The 21,485-nt window shown below is 37.6% G+C and overlaps 2 protein-coding genes across 2 annotated transcripts; one reads left to right on the top strand and one right to left on the bottom strand.

The window, feature by feature from the left end:
• Positions 1–839: 839 nt before the first annotated feature.
• On the bottom strand, positions 840–1,571 carry C11H12orf60 (chromosome 11 C12orf60 homolog). The gene is given in 1 exon segment (XM_060114150.1): positions 840–1,571. A coding segment is annotated over 1 exon segment (732 nt).
• Positions 1,572–19,326: 17,755 nt separating this feature from the next.
• Positions 19,327–20,004, top strand: SMCO3 (single-pass membrane protein with coiled-coil domains 3). The gene has a single exon (XM_060114075.1). The coding sequence runs from the start codon at positions 19,327–19,329 to the stop codon at positions 20,002–20,004; it is 678 nt and encodes a 225-aa protein (XP_059970058.1).
• The last annotated feature ends 1,481 nt before the right edge of the window (positions 20,005–21,485 follow it).

Here is a 21,485-nt window from a genome sequence, read left to right as displayed (position 1 = left end):
TGTTTGTTTTTGAAATATGGCAATCTTGAGAGCATACACTCATTTGCAGTTCATGAGAGCTCAATACTTTTTGGTAGGCAAATGGATTTGTCTAATTTTTCCCCAATACAAGCACGTCTCAGAAACCCTACTTCTATTATGGTCAAATAACAAGCACTAGGTCTTTTTTTGTGTGTAAAATGTTAGAGCATTTCCATTTTTCAGCCTCTATTATCTCCTAATCATAGGACTTCAGTAGGAGACAAAGAATAACCCATCTGCTCTGATCTTATTCACATAGGCAAGAAAATGCTATTACTCCTCATTCATTATTCTTATTAACTTCTGGATAAATTATATCAAAAGTATTTAGTGATGGCTTATGATAGGCAAGCCACTGAAGTGTACAGAAATTGATATACGAGTGACAAAAATGCAAAAGTTTTGTTCCTAGGCCTGAACCAGATTATTTAGTGATAGTGTATACATCTACCTGGAACTCGTACTGTAGGAACTAGAAATAGAATTACTAAGAGTGGGAATTAGTTGAGGGTTATTTCAATTATGCTTTAAGATGAAATACAATGTTTAGAAACATCCTCAAATATAATACCATAATTGATTTTTTTGAACTATGTATTCTCTTCAATAACTGCCATTTCAAGCAGGGTTTCTTTGACTATTTATTTTTATTTGAATAAAGCAAAACTTGAGGTAAATGGTTTGCCAGGTGACTATTCTTCAAACTCATGTCCCAACAGACCACATGTCTGGCATCCAAGGTCTTAGAAAGTACTATAAAAGCTCGCAGGATTTGAATCGGTTTTCTGACAGAAATGAGCACTACTGTTGCATTCCTACTAGTCCTTGGCTTTCTTAAACACAGAAAACTTGGTTTCCATCATTTTTATGGCTTTTTGGAGGATCTCTAAGATTGGTCCCATGGTTTTGACAATTTACTCCATCTGATCTGCAGCTGACTCGATGGTATCCTTGGCATTCTCAGTGTTTAGTGCATCCTGCAACTTTTTCAAGGTGTCTTTTGTAGTGGCTTTGGATGGGCCAGGACTTGGGCTTTTCTCAGATGTGGTATCATCTGATTGCTCTTTGGTGTCTTTTCTATAGACGTCACTTAACTGAAGATTCATGATGGGATATTTCATCAAGAGTGAAAGAGAAGATTCCAAACTCTCCAGGATCTTACCATTATTCATCACAGAGGCAATGACCGGTGTATGGACATTTTTGAACATTTCTTTGGCCTACTGTGGCAACTCCTTTACACTGCTACTCTTCTCAAGCATAGAGCACATAGTTGTTGCAATCCTGGAACATAAAAGTTCACTTTGCATTCTGTCCTGCTTTGCCACCGCTGCAGATTGCATCTCCTTAAAAGTTTTGAGCATCTGTTCAAAGACATCCTTAACATTACCATCTTCTTTCACAGCCATCAAGAAGATCTGAGTGTTCATACTGCTGTTAAACAATTCGGTGAGTGCATTTGTGAAGGAAGCAAGATCGTGCATGTGAAAGAAGAACGTTTTGGCAGCTTGAACGAGCCTTTCTTTATCCTTTTCTGACCCTGAAGACATTTCTTCAGCAGAAATGTTTCATCACTGTAAAACAAGTAGTCATCCAAATGAAAACTAAAAGTATATTTGTCAACCATAAAGAGACTGAAAGTATAATCTGAACATGAGAATAACTCTTATCAAAGGTTGGAAAGTTATACAAGCTTCAAAAGAAATGATCTTGTGCTTTAATAAAAAATAATTAAAACAGAGTAGAATCGGGGGGTTTCGTTAAATTTAAACCACATATCAAATATTGCATGCTAGATCTTGAATTGGATATGCTGACATATGGAATGACAGTATTCGCAGGTATTACCCTCAATACCCATCCAATCTAGTGAAAAAGATTGGATAAAACATTAAAAATTACATAGAGGGGCTCTGGTTTCAGTTAAGATAGAGCAAGCACACTCCATCCAATCTTTCCTACTGATGACAACTAAAAATCACAGACAGAATATATAAACTATCAAGTAACTCTGAAAGGTGGATAACAGCAGACTGAGGAGGTAGAGAATGCAATATTCCAAAGAAGGTCAAGGCCATCTAATACAAACTCCCACTGTCTGTCCTGTCCTTTCTGTACTTTCATTACAACTCGTCTTCTTCTGCAATAGAGAAAAATGTTAATGTCTCTAACCAATGTTCACAATCCTCTTTTGGTATTTCCTCTAGAATTCTGCTCTATCAATCATCTCCCCTTTTCTCTTGTGCTGTGAACTGAAGTCCTCCCAAAATTCATGTGTTGACACCCTGATTTCCAGTATGACTGTAATTGGAGACAGGTTCTTTAGGAGGTAATTAAGGTTAATGAAGTAATAAGGGCAGGGCCCTGGTACGATAGGATTAGTGCCCTTATAAGAGGAGACACCAGAGAGCTCCCTCCCTCACTCTCTCCACCTTGTGAGGATGCAGCAAGAAGGTGATTGCCTGCAAATCAGGAAGAGAGCCCTCACCAAAAACTGAATTGGCTGGTACTTTGATCTTATTTTTCCCAGACTCCAGAGCTGTGAGAAAATAAAACTTCTGTTGTCCAAGCCCCCAGTCTATGGTATTTTGTTATGGCAGCCCAAGCTGACTAATACATCTTGCATCCTCCATCATTCCCTCTTTACTTTTCCTTCTTCTTTAACTATGTACGTACTCAGTTCCCTACTCAGCTGGTTAGGATTCCAGGCTTTCACTGCTGTGGCCTGTGTTCAATCCCCGGTCAGGGAATTGAGATCCTGCAAGCCACATGGCACAGCAAAAAAACAAAAACAAAAACAAAAAAACTGCCCTATTCAGTTTTAAAAAAAAGCTTGACTCTGATTTCTCTTCAAGTAATGATTCCATCTCACTCCTTCCTTTAATTCTCAAATTTCTCAAGAGAGAAATTCTTTACATCATTGTAATTTATTCTATCCCTCACTATTTTCCTGTAGGGCATCAATAACTTCTAATTATCAAATATCTTGGCCTATTTCCAGGCCTTAACCATCTTGAGTTCTCTGCATTATTAAAATTGCTGAATACTTCTTCCTACTTCAAGATTTTTTCCTCTTGAGGGCTCCATGATGCTGTATAACTCTGGTCCTTCTATATCCTCTCTAAGCATTTATTTATTTTATAGGTTTCTCTTCCTTATACCACCAATGCCTTTCCAGTCTCCTAAGCGCCGCCAAGGCTGTATTTTTGTCCCCATTATATTGTACACTTTCTCCCTTCAAGATCTCATAACTACAAATGCCATCTGTATGCAGATGACTCCTAAACTTCATGGTGTAGGTTCAGCAATTCTCCCGATCTCCAGATCTACATTTCCAACTACCTACTGGTCATCTCCACATAGTGACTGCACCAGTATATGCCATACAATTATCCAAAACTGCTCTCATCTCCTCAGAAAACACTTTCTCCTCTTAATCCTTGCCTCATTATTGAGGCTCAAATCCCTTTTCCTTTTCTCTTCCACATATTAAATCAGTCCCTAAAATTTGTTAACTCCCTTTGAACTTATTTCAATCCATCCCCTCCCTTCCATTCCCATAACTACTACTCCAGGTAACTCTCATCTAGACAACTTTAATGGTCTCACATTTTATCTCAATATTTTTGTCAAGAGGTCACAAACTGGCAATCCACAGGCAAAATCTAACCAGCAGATATGCTTTGTTTGACCTACCACAGTGTATTTTCAAAATTTTTATCAGTTGCAAATTTAAAAATTGAAACATAGAAATCTGGATTTCTACTGATTATTGAAAAAATGAAATTAACTGGCAACATTAAGTCCTTTTTCTGAGCTGGAGAAATTTCCTAGAGCTGAGGTTGTCCCCTTTAGACTAGACATTCACCCTCTATACCCTATTGTCTTATACTAAGTGTTTCAATTACTTACATATCTTGTCCAGTTACTATAAGCATTGGAGTTGGTAACCCATGTTTTATTGTCCATACCCACTAATCCAGTTTGTATAAACTGACTTTCCTGAAATCCAAACCTCCTAATATTATCCCATAACAAAAAACCTTCAATGGTTCAGTATTGCCTAGAGAATAAAATAAAATTTCCTAGCATGGCATCTAAGGTCATCAACAAACTGCTCTCAATTTTCCACTACTTGCCTTCCCTTCACTGCTCCCACATATACTCTGTGCCACCTGCATAGTGGATTAATTTTGTTCCCTGAATATGCTCCACAGTTTTCCTTTCACCTGCATCATCTCCTTCATACCCCACCTCCTTACACATCTATTGAAATCCTACTTATCCATCCATACATACTTTGGCTACACTGGCCACAATACTTTTTTCCCTTTTTTCCCATGTTCCTACATGGTGGGTCCCTAGGCTATGTCAAATGCAAAATGACCCAGAGGGACAAAAGTAAACTAATACCCAACTTGGTCCTTCTTTAGAACTATAGGGCAGCACCTTTAGATTTTACAATACAAGTCTCCTAGCTGGCATCTTGGTTCCAAATCCTCTATCCACTCAATAACAACAGGAATTTTTGTTGTTAACATAAGAATAGCTATCATTTAGTAAGTTTTTGCCATAAAACAGGCACTGTGCCAAGTGTTTTACATTTATTATCTCATAGTCCTTTTATGCCAATCCCTAAATGACAAACTAGTACTCACATGACATCTATGAAAAAAAGTAGAGAGATTAAATTACTTTCCCAGGGTTACATGGCTCGTAAGTGGTACTCTGGGTACACAAAATAAGGACTGTACAATTCTAAAGCCCATGGTCTTTCCAGTAAGTTATACTGAGGCTGCATGATTTTCTTGCTTCTGATGTGTCTTTGCTGTAGAGGAATCAGTGGGGATTAGGACAGAATCTAGAGAAAGAAGCATGGGAGACTCTGATCTAAGCTTTAAGGGAAAAGAGTCAAGTTGATCTTTAAGGTTTTTATATTGTCAAGACAATTAACCAAGATAACAAGAGAGATAGTGATAAAGAGCAGAACTTCCAGCCAGGAAAGAAGAGTACACACAAAAAAACTAAATTTGGCTGAAAATATCTGCATCTATATCTCTTGAGAACTTAGATCAATCAGCAACAGGTACAAAATGCAACAGAAGCTAAAGGAAGTTTAATATCTGGAAAAGTTGACATGATGGGAACCCAAAATCTGAGAGCTTCAATCAACGAGGCATCTTGTCTACTGAATTGAATTAGCTCAGTTGGATAGCACTTTTCAACAACAAAAAAGTCCATTAAAGAACAAAAATTTTAATGTTTTACCATTGCACTAATTACTTATAATTATTATAATAATTATTATAATTATTACTTATAATTAATATCACTTAATATATACCAATTTTATATTAATATAGAAAATAAAAGAATTCTGAGAACTAAACCATGCAGAAACAGTCGATGAACCAGACAGGCAGAGGGACCCAGCAGAGACTAGCAAAGCCTGGAAGTCATCACATTCCATTAGAAACATCCAGTTGAAACCAGATGAAAAAGCACTGCAACAATACTCCCCAACAACTGCTGGGACCACTGAACTCAGAAACACAACAAGGTAAGCAATATGGGTATTTCTATCAGTATTGATATAATACTCTGTTTCTCCATATTAAAGGGTGTTTGCAGTAACAGGTCAGACTTGAATCCTAGTCATAACTATAATAAAGCAACAAAACAATTTTTTTAAAGCAGATCCCATGACATGTTCCTGGTGATCATTTATGTCTCTGAAGACACCAAGAAAGAAGAAAATTAACAGCTTATATAATTAAGTCAGAGGGGATGATAAAGTAGTAAAGACATCAATTTTAGAAAAGAATAAGGATGAAATGACCCCTATGTGAATGTGTGTTGTTTACATGGAATGTAACATTTCCTTTTATGTCTTTAACATTAATTTAAGCATTCAGTATCTGAGAAAATATGAATGTGTGATCTAATTCTAGTTAATGTATAGTGCTTATGCTCCTTCATAAGCTATATTACATTTAAATATCACTGGGCCTTTGCTGCGTGTCTCCAAATAGACTGTTATCTTCTTGAGAGCAAGGAACATTGTCTACTCAAGGCATATGGCAGAGGTTTCTCAAGTGAACATTTGATAAATGCTGGTGAATGACCTCGATATTCTGTTTTCTGGTCAGAAATGTTCTTTTAAAGACTTTATGTCAGAGTGTCATCACACCATGATCAACCTTGTTTTTTTTTTTTAATGAAAGGCCATGGTTTTGATTTAAATTAAAGAAGGAAGCTCAGAACTAGTTAGTAGCTGTTATTTTCTCCTGAAAAGCTTCTGACTTTGCCCATACCCTATACCCACACTTCCAGATAAGTGAACCTTGCAGGATAGCTGGACCCTATATGGGTAGTGAGGACAGGAGACACATTGGAGAAAGGTAAAACCTCAGAGAGCACTAATGACCAAACATCAGAAGCTTGGACAGGGTCATGGTTTTTCTTTCTTTCTTTCTTTCTTTCTTTCTTTCTTTCTTTCTTTCTTTCTTTCTGTTTTTAATTGTTATTATAGGAAAAGTTCAAACATACACAGAAGTAAAGACAATAATATAATAGACTCCCACACCCCCATAACCCAGCTTCAAAAAGTATCAAAACAAGTTTGATCCTATTACCTCTATGAAGCTACTCCAATCTGCCTTCTAGATTATTTGGAAGCAAACCTCAGTATCATTTCATCATTAACTTTTTCAGGATGGATTTCCACAAAGGTAAGAACCCTTCAATTTGACCTTATGCTCCTCAAACCAGTAATATTTAACAGAATTGTCTTTGACTTTGAAACACACCCAGTGTCCTGATGTAAAAATTTATTTTTGATGTCAGTGTAAAAGTTTTTGGAATGCATTTGCAATACATATCAAAAGTAATATAAATTTTTATTCCTATTGATTACATAAATCGTATATTTATATAATCTGAATTTCCTCTGGAAATTTATCCTGAGGAAATAATCCAGATAATTGAAGAGGGAAAAAAGAACTATGTGTATTAAAATACTTATATTAAGACAGTGAAACAATTAAGAATTTGTTAAATTATGGTAAAGATATATGAAATACTTTATAAAATATAAATATATTTTATATAACCAATAAAATAATTATAAAACTAGAAATAAGGGAAGTGTTTAAGTAAATTAATATAAGATTAAATTTTATTTCTTATTATTACAACTTGGTAAAAATACTTATGCATTTAAATAAACCTTGGAAAGGAATAATAAAAGAAAAACAGGATGGTAGGTTTATAGGTGTTTTTCCTCCTACATATTAAAGTGTTTTTATATCATTGCTATAAACTTTTTATTTTAAAATACTTTGTTTTATCAAATCTTTTAATTTCATCATGTTATAATTCTACCGTCTATCAATGCACAATCACCTGTCACTTCCTCCATGAATCTTCCTCTAATGACCTCCATATTAAAGTTTCTCTTTAAATTCCTATAACACTTGACAGTCAATGCAGTACTGTTATTCACAAAAGTAACCTGAGAAGTTTTTACTTACATATGTGATAATCAATACATTTTTATTTTTCAAGGTGGTTCCTTTCCTGAAAAACTAAAAGAACTGTATAGTATCACTAAATAGACTTTAACTTTTAGATACAGTCGTCAGTATATTTCTCCCATTTCTTATATGCTCTTTAATCATGAGTGTTTACTTCTTATTTCAACAAAATTGATGAGTTAGGTCCAATAAGAATCCATCTGAAGTTAGTCTTTGTTTTCATTCCAAGTTCCTAAGATGAGCAGATCAAGTATCAGTGCTTCCAGATTTGTTTACTTCCTTTTTTAAATAAAATAACAAGCCAAAATATGTGTGATTTTAGAACTTTATTTGAGCAAAAGAACTCTCTCATCACACAAACTTTTCCCACCCACAGCTCAGATAGAGCAGCAAAGAAAGCATAGCTGCTTCAGCAAAGGCTGGGGTGAAACTGGCATGCCAGAGACCAAGCGCTCCACCTGCTGGCTAGCAATTCCCCATCAGGCTGCCCCAGGGTGCTTTAGAACTTATTTCATGAACCACTACAATAAAATGCTCAAATAGCCGCACAAATTCGGCTGTACAGAAGTGGATGGTAACTGCCCATCACTGACAGGGAGCACTATCATGTTATAACAAATAGTGTAAAAGTTCAGATCTGCCGTACAAAAGATGCAGGTGATCAGAGCTGGATTAAGTACACCACTTAGCTACCTGCTGATGTCCATCTTAAAAGTCATTTTTTAAAATGACTTTAAAATGATTTTAAAAGATTGAACTTTAAAGTCAATATTTAGAAGATCAGCCCTGAAAATGCAATAAGATAGAGGAGAGTGTATGGCCCAGAACTCCTCTCAGATACAGTACTATATATCACTGGTAAGACATCACTTGGGGCACACCTAAGTAACAACTGTGATCTTTAAGAAGGGTGACTCCAACTAATTGCAGACCTTTTTTGTTTTGCTGAGACAAGTAAGCAATTCAAGCATCAGAACTAAATTGTCATGGGCGATAGTTGAAATGCTGCACATTGCCAACTAAGATTTTTCAAGTGGTGTATAACCTCTCCTCTAAGTATCAAGCACATATTTAAGAGTGTCAGTTGGAAAGGTTACAAATTGTTAACCCTCCCTAGATGACGGACTGTCTCCACATGGCCCCAGTGTAAATATTATTCAAGTATGAGTTCTTTTGTTTTGTTTTTCATTTTCTTAATTTTTATTGGAGTCTAGATGATTTACAATGTTGTGTTAGTTTCTGCTGTACAGCAAAGTGAATCGGTTATATGTATACATATATCCAGTCTTTTTTAGATTCTTTATCCATATAGGTTATTACAGAGTATTGAGTAGAGTTCGCTGTACTATACAGTAGATGCTTATTAGTTATCTATTTTATATACAGTAGTGTATATATGTCCATCCCAATCTCCCAGTTTATCCCTTCCCCCACCCCCGCTTTCCCCTGGTAACCATACGATTGTTTTCTACATCTGTGGCTCTACTTCTCTTTTGTAAATAAGTTCATTTGTACCATTTTTTTAGATTCCACGTATAAGTGATATCATACGATATTTGTCTTTCTCTGTCTTACTTCAAAGTGTGAGTTCTTTAAAATTTGAATTTGCACAAGGCAAGCACCACCTCTATCTATAACTTTGTATGCCGTAGTGCTTTCAACTTGATGTTGTAGTTTTAAATCTGTCTTAACTTCCTAACTAGATTAGAAATTTCACGAAAGCAGGGACCATGTCTCTTTCATTTCTGTATGCTCTACAGAGCCTAGCATACTACCTTATAATAAATAGTAAAGTACTACTCTCCATTAGGTAAATTGCTACTGAATTATTAAATTACTTCCTTCATCGGGCTCTTCAAATTTCACTTGTCCCAAACATAATTAATTGGTTTCACCTTCAAACCCCACCTCTCCTCCACCTAATTCTCTAGCATTTATCTCACAGTTGGGATGGAAGTAATTTTAAACTGTATTCAGTGCTGAGGCAGGTATGGTGGCAGGGCTGCTGAAGATCTCTTTGCATAAGGAACCCTCAGTCCCCTTCCCCAAGGAAGAAAAAAAGAAGGTAAGCCTGACTCACAAAAATAAGTCTTTTTTCATTAGATGTGAAAAATAATTCTGAGCACATCATGATATCTCTTACTCAGACTTGTTATTGGCACAAAATTATGGATATCTGCAACCTAGGAAGAAGGGTATAAAAGAGCATGTGCAAGGGCTTGAATATGTAAAGGGAAGAAAATACTACTTTTGTAGTTGAAAAAGTACTGTATCTGATTTCTGGTAAGACTGAAACTTTTCATCAATTAATTACTACTATTTCTTCTTTTACTGTCTGTTCAGAGTTGTTTGCATGTTTACCTATTAGATTATGACTGTTTTCTGTATTAATAACAAGACTAGTTAGAAACCAATACTTTTTAATATTTCCTGCATTTTAACCAGTTTGCTTTCAGTCCTTCTTATGTGGTCATCTTTGTTAGTCAAATTTTTGTGTGACTTTTTCCCATTGGTTTTAAGCTTATAAAGTCCTCCCTATACATTTGAAAATTATCTGTTTTCTTCTAGCTATTTTATCATTTGATCTTTTTTACGTATGTTACACTGATATTTTTAAATTAATGTTTAATTCCCCACAAGCTAGCCCATTATGCCAGGATCATTTATGGAATACTAATTTCTATTGATTTGAGATTCTACATTTATTATATGTTAAGTTAAATGTATAGAAGGGTCTTCTTTGGGGACTGTTTTGTTCCATGATTCCACCTACTCTTGCACCTATACAATACTTGTTAATATTGTGTTTTTATACTGTTTTAATGTTTGAGGAGGAAAAAGTCCCAACATTACTTATCCTGAAAAAAGTAAGTAGTCTCACCTATTTAGTCTTTCAGATGTATTTTATGATTAATTTGTCAAGTTGTGTTAAAACAATGAATTAATTGGGAAGGAACTGACCACTTGGAAGCATTCAACCTCCCATCAAGGAGGAAGGTTCATCTCTCCATGTGTTTATCCTGAGGTAAATAGAACCACACATCTTTTCTAAAAGCTATGCCTTCAGATAATGGCATATGACAGCTTTTAGAGAAATTTCCCACTTTTTCAGGGTAAGAAAGACTCCTCTCATCTAAATATCTGAATGGGGATGTAGTTGGTGATCTTCTAAATTCAATGTCAGAAACTGGAGTTTTCATTTCTTGATAAGATCTGAAAACTAGGAACCAAAAAAGAAAACAGTTTAACGTAAAATTTCTAGGAGAAAAAAGCGAAAATCAAAGTCCCAATTTGTGGTTATCGAATTGCAGTTTGCAACCCAATGGTGAGTTTGTGGAATATTTAATAGTCCTTTAACAAACAATTTCTTTAAATGGAATTGAGATATATTCTAATTTATGGACATTTGTATCTGTCACGTGTGTGTGTGTTTGTGTGTGTGTATGTGTGTGTGTACTGTATCTAAATCAAAGATAAAAATGAATTTCTAACCATGATACAATTTATTCCACCAGGGGTACTAGTGCATTTTCCTAAAATTAAGAGCAAAAATTATTATGTTCCTAATCCATTTTCAAAAATTTTCCCCTTTCCATTTCTAAACTGTATCTTTATAACTTAGAGGATAGGTTATGTTCATGTTTACTTTCTTGAGAGAAAACATGTTCATTCCTTCCCCCCGTGCTTCTGAGGTTCCCAATATCTAGGCTAAGAACAATGGTCCTAGAAAGATAGGGCCCAGATTAATTAGGATGTTGTTTACACAAAGAGAGGATGAGCCAGATCCCACACAGGTATAAAGGACCCCGGACACTTCCGGGTAAGATGGCGGAAGAGTAAGACGCGGAGATCACCTTCCTCCCCACAGATACACCAGAAATACAGCTACACGTGGAACAACTCCTACAGAACACCTACTGAACGCTGGCAGAAGACCCCAGACCTCCCAAAAGGCAAGAAACTCCCCACATACCTGGGTAGGGCAAAGCGGAGAGATTCCCGCACAGAGGAGCGGTGCCGAGCGGCACTCACCAGCCCGAGAGGCTTGTCTGCTCCCCCGCCGGGGCGGGCGACGCTGGAGCTGAGGCTCGGGCTTCGGTCAGAGCGCAGGGAGAGGACTGGGGCTGGCGGCGAGAACTCAGCCTAAAGGGGGCTAATGTGCCACAGCTAGCCGGGAGGGAGTCCGGGAAAACTCTGGAGCTGCCGAAGAGGCAGGAGACTTTTTCTTCCCTCTTGGTTTCCTGGTGCGCGAGGAGAGGGGATTAAGAGTGCCGCGTAAAGGAGCTCCAAAGACGGGCGCGAGTCGCGGCTGAAAGCGCGGAGCCCAGAGACGGGCGTGGGACGCAGGGGCTGCTGCTGCCGCCGCCAAGAAGCCTGTGTGCGAGCGCAGGTCACTGTCCACACCGCCCTTCCGGGAGCCTGTGCAGCCTGCCACTGCCGGGGTCCCGGGATCCAGGGGCGGCTTCCCTGAGAGAACGCACGGCGCGCCTCGGGCTGGTGCAACGTCACGCCGACCTCTGCCGCTGCAGGCTCGCCCCGCACTCCGTGCCCCTCCCTCCCGCCCGGCCTGAGTGAGCCAGAGTCCCCGAAGAGGCTGCTCCTTTAACCCTGTCCTGTCTGAGCGAAGAACAGACGCCCTCCGGCGACCTACACGCAGAGGCGGGGCCAAATCCAAAGCTGAGACCCAGGAGCTGTGAGAACAAAGAAGAGAAAGGGAAACCTCTCCCAGCAGCCTCAGAAGCAGCGGATTAAAGCTCCACAATCAACTTCATGTACCCTGCATCTGTGGAATACATGAATAGACAACAAATCATCCCAAATTGAGGAGCCAGGAGTCAGTGCTGTGCCTCTGAGGTGGGAGAGCCAACTTCAGGACACTGGTCCACAAGAGACCTCCCAGCTCCACATAATATCAAACGGCGAAAATCTTCCAGAGATCTCCATCTCAACACCAGCACCCAGCTTCACTCAACGACCAGCAAGCTACAGTGCTGGACACCCTATGCCAAACAACTAGCAAGACAGGAACACAACGCCACCCATTAGCAGAGAGGCTGCCTCAAATCATAAAAAGTCCGCAGACACCCCAAAACACACCACCAGACGTGGACCTGCCCACCAGAAAGACAAGATCCAGCCTCATCCACCAGAACACAGGCAGTAGTCCCCTCCACCAAGAAGCCTACACAACCCACTAAACCAACCTTAGCCACTGGGGACAGACACCAAAAACAACGGGAACTACGAACCTGCAGCCTACAAAAAGGAGACCCCAAACACAGTAACATAAGCAAAATGAGAAGACAGAAAAACACACAGCAGGAGAAGGAGCAAGATAAAAACCCACCAGACCTAACAAATGAAGAGGTAATAGGCAGTCTACCTGAAAAAGAATTCAGAATAATGATGGTAAAGATGATCCAAAATCTTGGAAATAGAATAGACAAAATGCAAGAAACAGTTAACAAGGACCTAGAAGAACTAAAGATGAATCAAGCATCGATTAAAAACACAATACATGAAATAAAAAATACTCTAGATGGGATCAATAGCAGAATAACTGAGGCAGAAGAACGGATAAGTGAGGTGGAAGATAAAATAGTGGAAATAACTGCTGCAGAGCAAAATAAAGAAAAAAGAATGAAAAGAACAGAGGACAGTCTCAGAGACCTCTGGGACAACATGAAACGCACCAACATTCGAATTATAGGGGTTCCAGAAGAAGAAGAGAAAAAGAAAGGGACTGAGAAAATATTTGAAGAGATTATAGTTGAAAACTTCCCTAATATGGGAAAGGAAATAGTTAATCAAGTCCAGGAGGCACAGAGAGTCCCATACAGAATAAATCCAAGGAGAAATACACCAAGACACATATTAATCAAACTGTCAAAAATTAAACACAAAGAAATCATATTAAAAGCAGCAAGACAAAAACAACAAATAACACACAAGGGAATCCCCATCAGGATAACAGCTGATCTCTCAGCAGAAACTCTACAAGCCAGAAGGGAGTGGCAGGACATAATTAAAGTGATGAAGGAGAAAAACCTGCAACCAAGATTACTCTACCCAGCAAAGATCTCATTCAGATTTGATGGAGAAATTAAAACCTTTACAGACAAGCAAAAGCTGAGAGAGTTCAGCACCACCAAACCAGCTTTACAACAAATGCTAAAGGAACTTCTCTAGGCAAGAAACACAACAGAAGGAAAAGAACTACAATAACGAACCCAAAACAATTAAGAAAATGGGAATAGGAACATACATATCAATAATTACCTTAAATGTAAATGGACTAAATGCTCCCACCAAAAGACACAGACTGGCTGAATGGATACAAAAACAAGACCCATATATATGCTGTCTACAAGAGACCCACTTCAGACCTAGAGACACATACAGACTGAAAGTAAGGGGATGGAAAAAGATATTCCATGCAAATGGAAACCAAAAGAAAGCTGGAGTAGCAATTCTCATATCAGACAAAATAGACTTTAAAATAAAGACTACTAGAAGAGACAAAGAAGGACACTACATAATGATCAAGGGATCAATCCAAAAAGAAGATATAACAATTGTAAATATTTATGCACCAAACATAGGAGCACCTCAATACATAAGGGAAATATTAACAGCCATAAAAGGAGAAATCGACAGTAACACAATCATAGTAGGGGACTTTAACACCCCACTTTCACCAATGGACAGGTCATCCAAAATGAAAATAAATAAGGAAACACAAGCTTTAAATGATACATTAAACAAGATGGACTTAATTGATATTTATAGGACATTCCATCCAAAAACAACAGAATACACATTTTTCTCAAGTGCTCATGGAACATTCTCCAGGATAGATCATATCTTGGGTCACAAATCAAGCCTTGGTAAATTTAAGAAAATTGAAATTGTATCAAGTATCTTTTCCGACCACAATGCTATGAGACTAGATATCAATTACAGGAAAAGAGCTGTAAAACATACAAACACATGGAGGCTAAACAATACACTACTTAATAATGAAGTGATCACTGAAGAAATCAAAGAGGAAATTAAAAAATACCTAGAAACAAATGACAATGGAGACACGACGACCCAAAACCTATGGGATGCAGCAAAAGCAGTTCTAAGAGGGAAGTTTATGGCAATACAATCCCACCTTAAGAAACAGGAAACATCTCGAATAAACAACCTAACCTTGCACCTAAAGCAATTAGAGAAAGAAGAACAAAAACATCCCAAAGTTAGCAGAAGGAAAGAAATCATAAAAATCAGATCAGAAATAAATGAAAAAGAAATGAAGGAAACGATAGCAAAGATCAATAAAACTAAAAGCTGGTTCTTTGAGAAGATAAACAAAATTGATAAACCATTAGCCAGACTCATCAAGAAAAAAAAGGGAGAAGACTCAAATCAATAGAATTAGAAATGAAAAAGGAGAAGTAACAACTGACACTGCAGAAATACAAAAGATCATGAGAGATTACTATAAGCAACTCTATGCCAATAAAATGGACAACCTGGAAGAAATGGACAAATTCTTAGAAATGCACAACCTGCCAAGACTGAATCAGGAAGAAATAGAAAATATGAACAGACCAATCACAAGCACTGAAATTGAAACTGAGATTAAAAATCTTCCGACAAACAAAAGCCCAGGACCAGATGGCTTCACAGGCGAATTCTATCAAGCATTTAGAGAAGAGCTAACACCTATCCTTCTCAAACTCTTCCAAAATATAGCAGAGGGAGGAACACTCCCAAACTCATTCTACGAGGCCACCATCACCTTGATACCAAAACCAGACAAGGATGTCACAAAGAAAGAAAACTACAGGCCAATATCACTGATGAACATAGATGCAAAAATCCTCAACAAAATACTAGCAAACAGAATCCAACAGCACATTAAAAGGATCATACACCATGATCAAGTGGGGTTTATTCCAGGAATGCAAGGATTCTTCAATATACACAAATCAATCAACGTGATACACCATATAAACAAACTGAAGGAGAAAAACCATATGATCATCTCAATAGATGCAGAGAAAGCTTTTGAGAAAATTCAACACCCATTTATGATAAAAACCCTGCAGAAAGTAGGCATAGAGAGAACTTTCCTCAACATAATAAAGGCCGTATATGACAAACCCACAGCCAACATCATTTTCAATGGTGAAAAACTGGAACCATTTCCACTAAGATCAGGAACAAGACAAGGTTGCCCACTCTCACCACTCTTATTCAACATAGTTTTGGAAGTTTTAGCCACAGCAATCAGAGAAGAAAAGGAAATAAAAGGAATCCAAATGGGAAAAGAAGAAGTAAAGCTGTCACTGTTTGCAGATGACATGATACTATACATAGAGAATCCTAAAGATGCTACCAGAAAACTACTAGAGCTAATCAATGAATTTGGTAAAGTTGCAGGCTACAAAATTAATGCACAGAAATCTCTGGCATTCCTATATACTAATGATGAAAAATCTGAAAGTGAAATCAAGGAAACACTCCCATTTACCATTGCAACAAAAAGAATAAAATATCTAGGAATAAACCTACCTAAGGAGACAAAAGACCTGTATGCAGAAAATTATAAGACACTGATGAAAGAAATTAAAGATGATACAAATAGATGGAGAGATGTACCATGTTCTTGGATTGGAAGAATCAACATTGTGAAAATGACTCTACTACCCAAAGCAATCTACAGATTCAATGCAATACCTATCAAACTACCAATGGCATTTTTCACAGAACTAGAACAAAAAATTTCACAATTTGTATGGAAACACAAAAGACCCCGAATAGCCAAAGCAATCTTGAGAACGAAAAATGGAGCTGGAGGAATCAGGCTCCCTGACTTCAGACTCTACTACAAAGCTACAGTAATCAAGACAGTATGGTACTGGCACAAAAACAGAAAGATAGATCAATGGAACAGGATAGAAAGCCCAGAGATAAACCCACGGACATATGGTCACCTTATCTTTGATAAAGGAGGCAGGAATGTACAGTGGAGAAAGGACAGTCTCTTCAATAAGTGGTGCTGGGAAAACTGGACAGGGACATGTAAAAGTATGAGATTAGATCACTCCCTAACACCATACACTAAAATAAGCTCAAAATGGATTAAAGACCTAAATGTAAGGCCAGACACTATCAAACTCCTAGAGGAAAACATAGGCAGAACACTCTAGGACATAAATCACAGCAAGATCCTTTTTGACCCACCTCCTAGAGAAATGGAAATAAAGACAAAAATAAACACATGGGACCTAATGAAACTTCAAAGCTTTTGCACAGCAAAGGAAACCATAAACAAGACGAAAAGACAACCCTCAGAATGGGAGAAAATATTTGCAAATGAAGCAACTGACAAAGGATTAATCTCCAAAATTTATAAGCAGCTCATGCAGCTCAATAGCAAAAAAACAAACAACCCAATCCAAAAATGGGCAGAAGACCTAAATAGACATTTCTCCACAGAAGATATACAGACAGCCAACAAACACATGAAAGGATGCTCAACATCTTTACTCATTAGAGAAATGCAAATCAAAACTACAATGAGATATCATCTCACACCAGTCAGAATGGCCATCATCAAAAAATCTAGAAACAATAAATGCTGGAGAGGGTGTGGAAAAAAGGGAACACTCTTGCACTGCTGGTGGGAATGTGAATTGGTACAGCCACTATGGAGAACAGTATGGAGGTTCCTTAAAAAACTACAAATAGAACTACCATATGACCCAGCAATCCCACTACTGGGCATATACCCTGAGAAAACCATAATTCAAAAAGAGACATAGGGCCTCCCTGGTGGCGCAGTGGTTGAGAGTCCGCCTGCCGATGCAGGGGATACGGGTTCGTGCCCCGGTCTGGGAGGATCCCATATGCCGCGGAGCGGCTGGGCCCGTGAGCCATGGCCGCTGGGCCTGCGCGTCCGGAGCCTGTGCTCCGCAACGGGAGAGGCCACAACAGTGAGAGGCCCGCATACCGCAAAAAGGAAAAAAAAAAAAAAAAAAAAAAGAGACATGTACCAAAATGTTCATAGCAGCCCTATTTACAATAGCCCAGAGATGGAAACAACCTAAGTGTCCATCATCGGATGAATGGGTAAAGAAGATGTGGCACATATATACAATGGAATATTACTCAGCCATAAAAAGAAATGAAATTGAGCTATTTGTAATGAGGTGGATGGACCTAGAGTCTGTCATACAGAGTGAAGTAAGTCAGAAAGAGAAAGACAAATACTGTATGCTGACACATATATATGGAATTTAAGAAAAAAAAATGTCATCAAGAACATAGGGGTAAGACAGGAATAAAGACACAGACCTACTAAAGCATGGACTTGAGGATATGGGGAGGGGGAAGGGTAAGCTGTGACAAAGTGAAGGAGCGGGATGGACATATATACACTACCAAACGTAAGGTAGATAGCTAGTGGGAAGCAGCCGCAGAGCACAGGGAGATCAGCTCGGTTCTTTGTGACCGCCTGGAGGGGTGGGATAGGGAGGGTGGGAGGGAGACGGAAAAGGGAGGGGATATGGGAACATATGTATATGTATAACTGATTAAATTTGTAAAATTAAAAAAAAAAAAAAAAACCTAAAAAAAAAAAAAAAAAAAAAAAAAGCACCCCGTTTTCTCCTTCTTTTCTCCAAAGAATTCAAATGAAATATCCAAGTGTCAGGCACATAGTAAGCCTATTCCAGGTGTGCATACTGAGGAACATTGTTCTCACTAGCTTCAAACTCTCACCCAAATTCACTCAGAAGGGTGTTGCTTATTCCTTCTTTCTCTGAGCCCAAAGTACAGACACAAGCAGGCTACAAACACCAGGCTTATTTTATTCATTCTGTGATGTACTCTTGCTACTTATTCCCTAATACCTTTGTGAAATGACATTATCTTCTTTCTGAGGCTAACTCTAGCATATCTGAATAATGGTCAAGTGTAATATAGACAATTCTAAATAATTTAATTTTTTGCCAATGGAGAACCAGAGAGATAGTCAGAACGGCCCTGTCCCTTCCATGATGCCCACTGTCTCTCCAAGTGAGATTTTAATCTAAGGAATCTTGAAAATAAACTGTTATCACGAGGATTTTTTGGTAAACATTCTAATGTTATATGTGTTGCCTTTGGATGCCTCTTAGGTTTGGAGAGCAAATAATTGACCTGTAAAGACATAAAGAGTGTTTTGAATATTGTAAATTAAGATAACAGAGTATACAAACAAAATTAGCAATTATTGCCCTGTAAACTCAGAGATTTTAATATTCTTCTGACCCTACTAATTTAATTCCAAATATTAGAAAAATCAACCTGGTTGGTCTATTCAATGTGGTGACTAGAGGTTGAGGAAATTAAGGAGCACTGGTAATCAAGAGCTAACCATTTCAAATATGTTATTAAATATTACTTGGAAATAATCACATTTATTAAAAATCAGATGCTAGATAAACACAAATCTTTCCTATCTAGGATCTCCCCCCTTCCACAAGATCTAATGCCATAATTAATGCATCAACAAGTTGTATTATGTCACCCATATTTTCATACAATGACTCCAAGTTTCAAAAAATTGTTTTGAAGAACTTGTTGAGTTTTCTGAGAAATTCCTTAGATAGCATACTAATTTGCTATTCATAAAGTAAAAGATTTCCTGGTCAAATCTATACATCCAGCAGATATTTTTCAAGATTTCTAGTAAAGATTTACTATTGTATTTTTCAGAGATCATATTTGAAATATGGCTCAAAGTGACTTCCTCTACCCAGAGAACCCAAAAAGGCGACAAGAAGTAAATCGTCTTCACCAGGAGCTCCTTGACTGCTTATCTGACAGCTTCCATGCCACCAATAAGCTGATTGGGGTTTTAAATACGCACTTAGGGTGCAGGCTGGCCTCCATTGAAATGAAAAGAGATGCGACCATCAAAGAAAACTGTGATATCATCATCCAAGCCATGATGAAAATCCAAAAAGAATTGCAAAAGGTTGATGAAGCACTAAAAGATAAACTAGAGCCAACCCTTTATAGAAAACTTCAGGATATTAAGGAAAAAGAAACCGAGAAAATTGCAATAGTACAAAAGGTTATTTCAGTCATCCTGGGAGAAGCTACTTCTGCTGCCAGTGCAGTGGCTGTTAAACTCGTGGGCTCAAACATCACAACTGGCATAATTAACAAGTTGGTCACTGTGTTAGCTCAAATTGGTGCTTCTCTCCTTGGTAGCATAGGAGTTGCTGTTCTTGGCCTTGGCATAGATATGATCTTCCGTGCCATCCTGGGAGCAGTGGAGAAAACACAGCTTCAAGAAGCCATCAAAAGTTATGAGAAGCATCTGGTGGAATTCAAGTCAGCCTCAGAAAAATATCATCATGCCATTATTGAGGTCACCAACACAGTGAAACACCAAATGAAATAAACAGTTACTTTATTTGCCACTGGAATATTTTTCTGCTTCTTTCTCAATAATAGTGTTTTGCTTCTTTGATTAGGCTCATTTTCCATAAGCTTCCAAATAGACATAAATACCATAAACAACTCAGAAAGAGGACTCAAAGATGCTAAAACTAGATGACTCTAGAGAGTCTTCTATCAACGATGAATGCCTGGATCAGTTGGTGTTAGACCCTGTGAGTAAAAGATTACATCCTGGTATGTCTTCTCACTGTGCTCTACAGATCAACATTAGGGTGAATGCTATTGTAGAGCAGCAGGTGTAGGGGTTACCTTTTCCTTTTCTAATTCCCAGTCAAAATCCTTCAAATTTGCATTGAATGCACAGACTTTCACTTCTATCACCAGCTCAGACTCATTTAGTTCTAAGGGACATACTTAGTAACTTCTGCCCACATGCAAACACTGAGCCTTCCAATGGAATAGAAATACTACCGTAATTTTGACCATCAGCTTAAATCCAATTTTCTGTAAGTTGGAAGAGACTGAAATATGGTTTGTAACAATTTACATCAACGATGAAAGGAGGCAATCGTTCTGTAAACTTCTACTAATTACACACTGTAATCTGGATGGAACTTTAAGAGGGAAAAGTTAAAACTATAAAAGATAAAAGTTGTTTCTATAGTTGCAATCAACCCTGACCAACTGTGGTGTGATGATTAAATATCCCTCAAGTGAATGTCTGAACACTTTGGAACATTTTAAAAACAAGCAAACAAGCAAATCCCAGCTTTATAAATGAATTTAGTATGCAGGAGAAGAAACTGCTACTTACTGTTTTAAGAATTGTCATTTAAAGGAAAGTTGTAATTTATTACTTTATGAGTTTTTTAAAAAGCGAAATTTTATTTTCAATACTAGCAGAAAGGAGGAAGCTTCCCCTGCTATATAAAACTTTAGGTGATCCATTTCATTAATTATCTAATTTCAGGAAAATCCCAAGGCTACAGAGGCCTAATGGTTCAGTTGAATTTCTGAAGATGCCAAGTGTTTGTTTTCTAAATATTTCACCAACCAATTACTCCCCACTGAGACTCCTAGGTTCTACTTACAAAATTATTTTAAAAGTCATTCATGCAAGAATGTTCGTTACAGTTGATTCTTGCATCCAAGTACAAGAAATGTCTTTAAATTTTAAAAGCTCAACATATGTTAAAACGTAAAAAGCTACATGATATACTATAGTTTTTCAAATGTAGTCTTTTCTTTACCTTGTCATTGCTTTTATAAGTTAGTTGCAAAATGTCACAATTTAGTTCATCTTCAAAATTAAATTTTATTTTGTATTTATTACCTGATTCATAAACTTATACCTTGTTACTGCTCTTGTGGACTCAGAATTCAGTCTAAAACCAAATCAAGAATTTTCTCAAACAAAGGTTAGTTCAGGTAAGGGATCAATCTTATCGGTTAAGCCCACATTTAAATATTTTCTAAAAATTA

The sequence above is a fragment of the Mesoplodon densirostris genome, chromosome 11 (assembly GCF_025265405.1).
Source record: "Mesoplodon densirostris isolate mMesDen1 chromosome 11, mMesDen1 primary haplotype, whole genome shotgun sequence".
Classification (NCBI taxonomy): Eukaryota; Metazoa; Chordata; class Mammalia; order Artiodactyla; family Ziphiidae; genus Mesoplodon; species Mesoplodon densirostris.
Note: the sequence above shows the minus strand (reverse complement) of the source record. Positions and strands in the feature narration are given on the sequence as shown.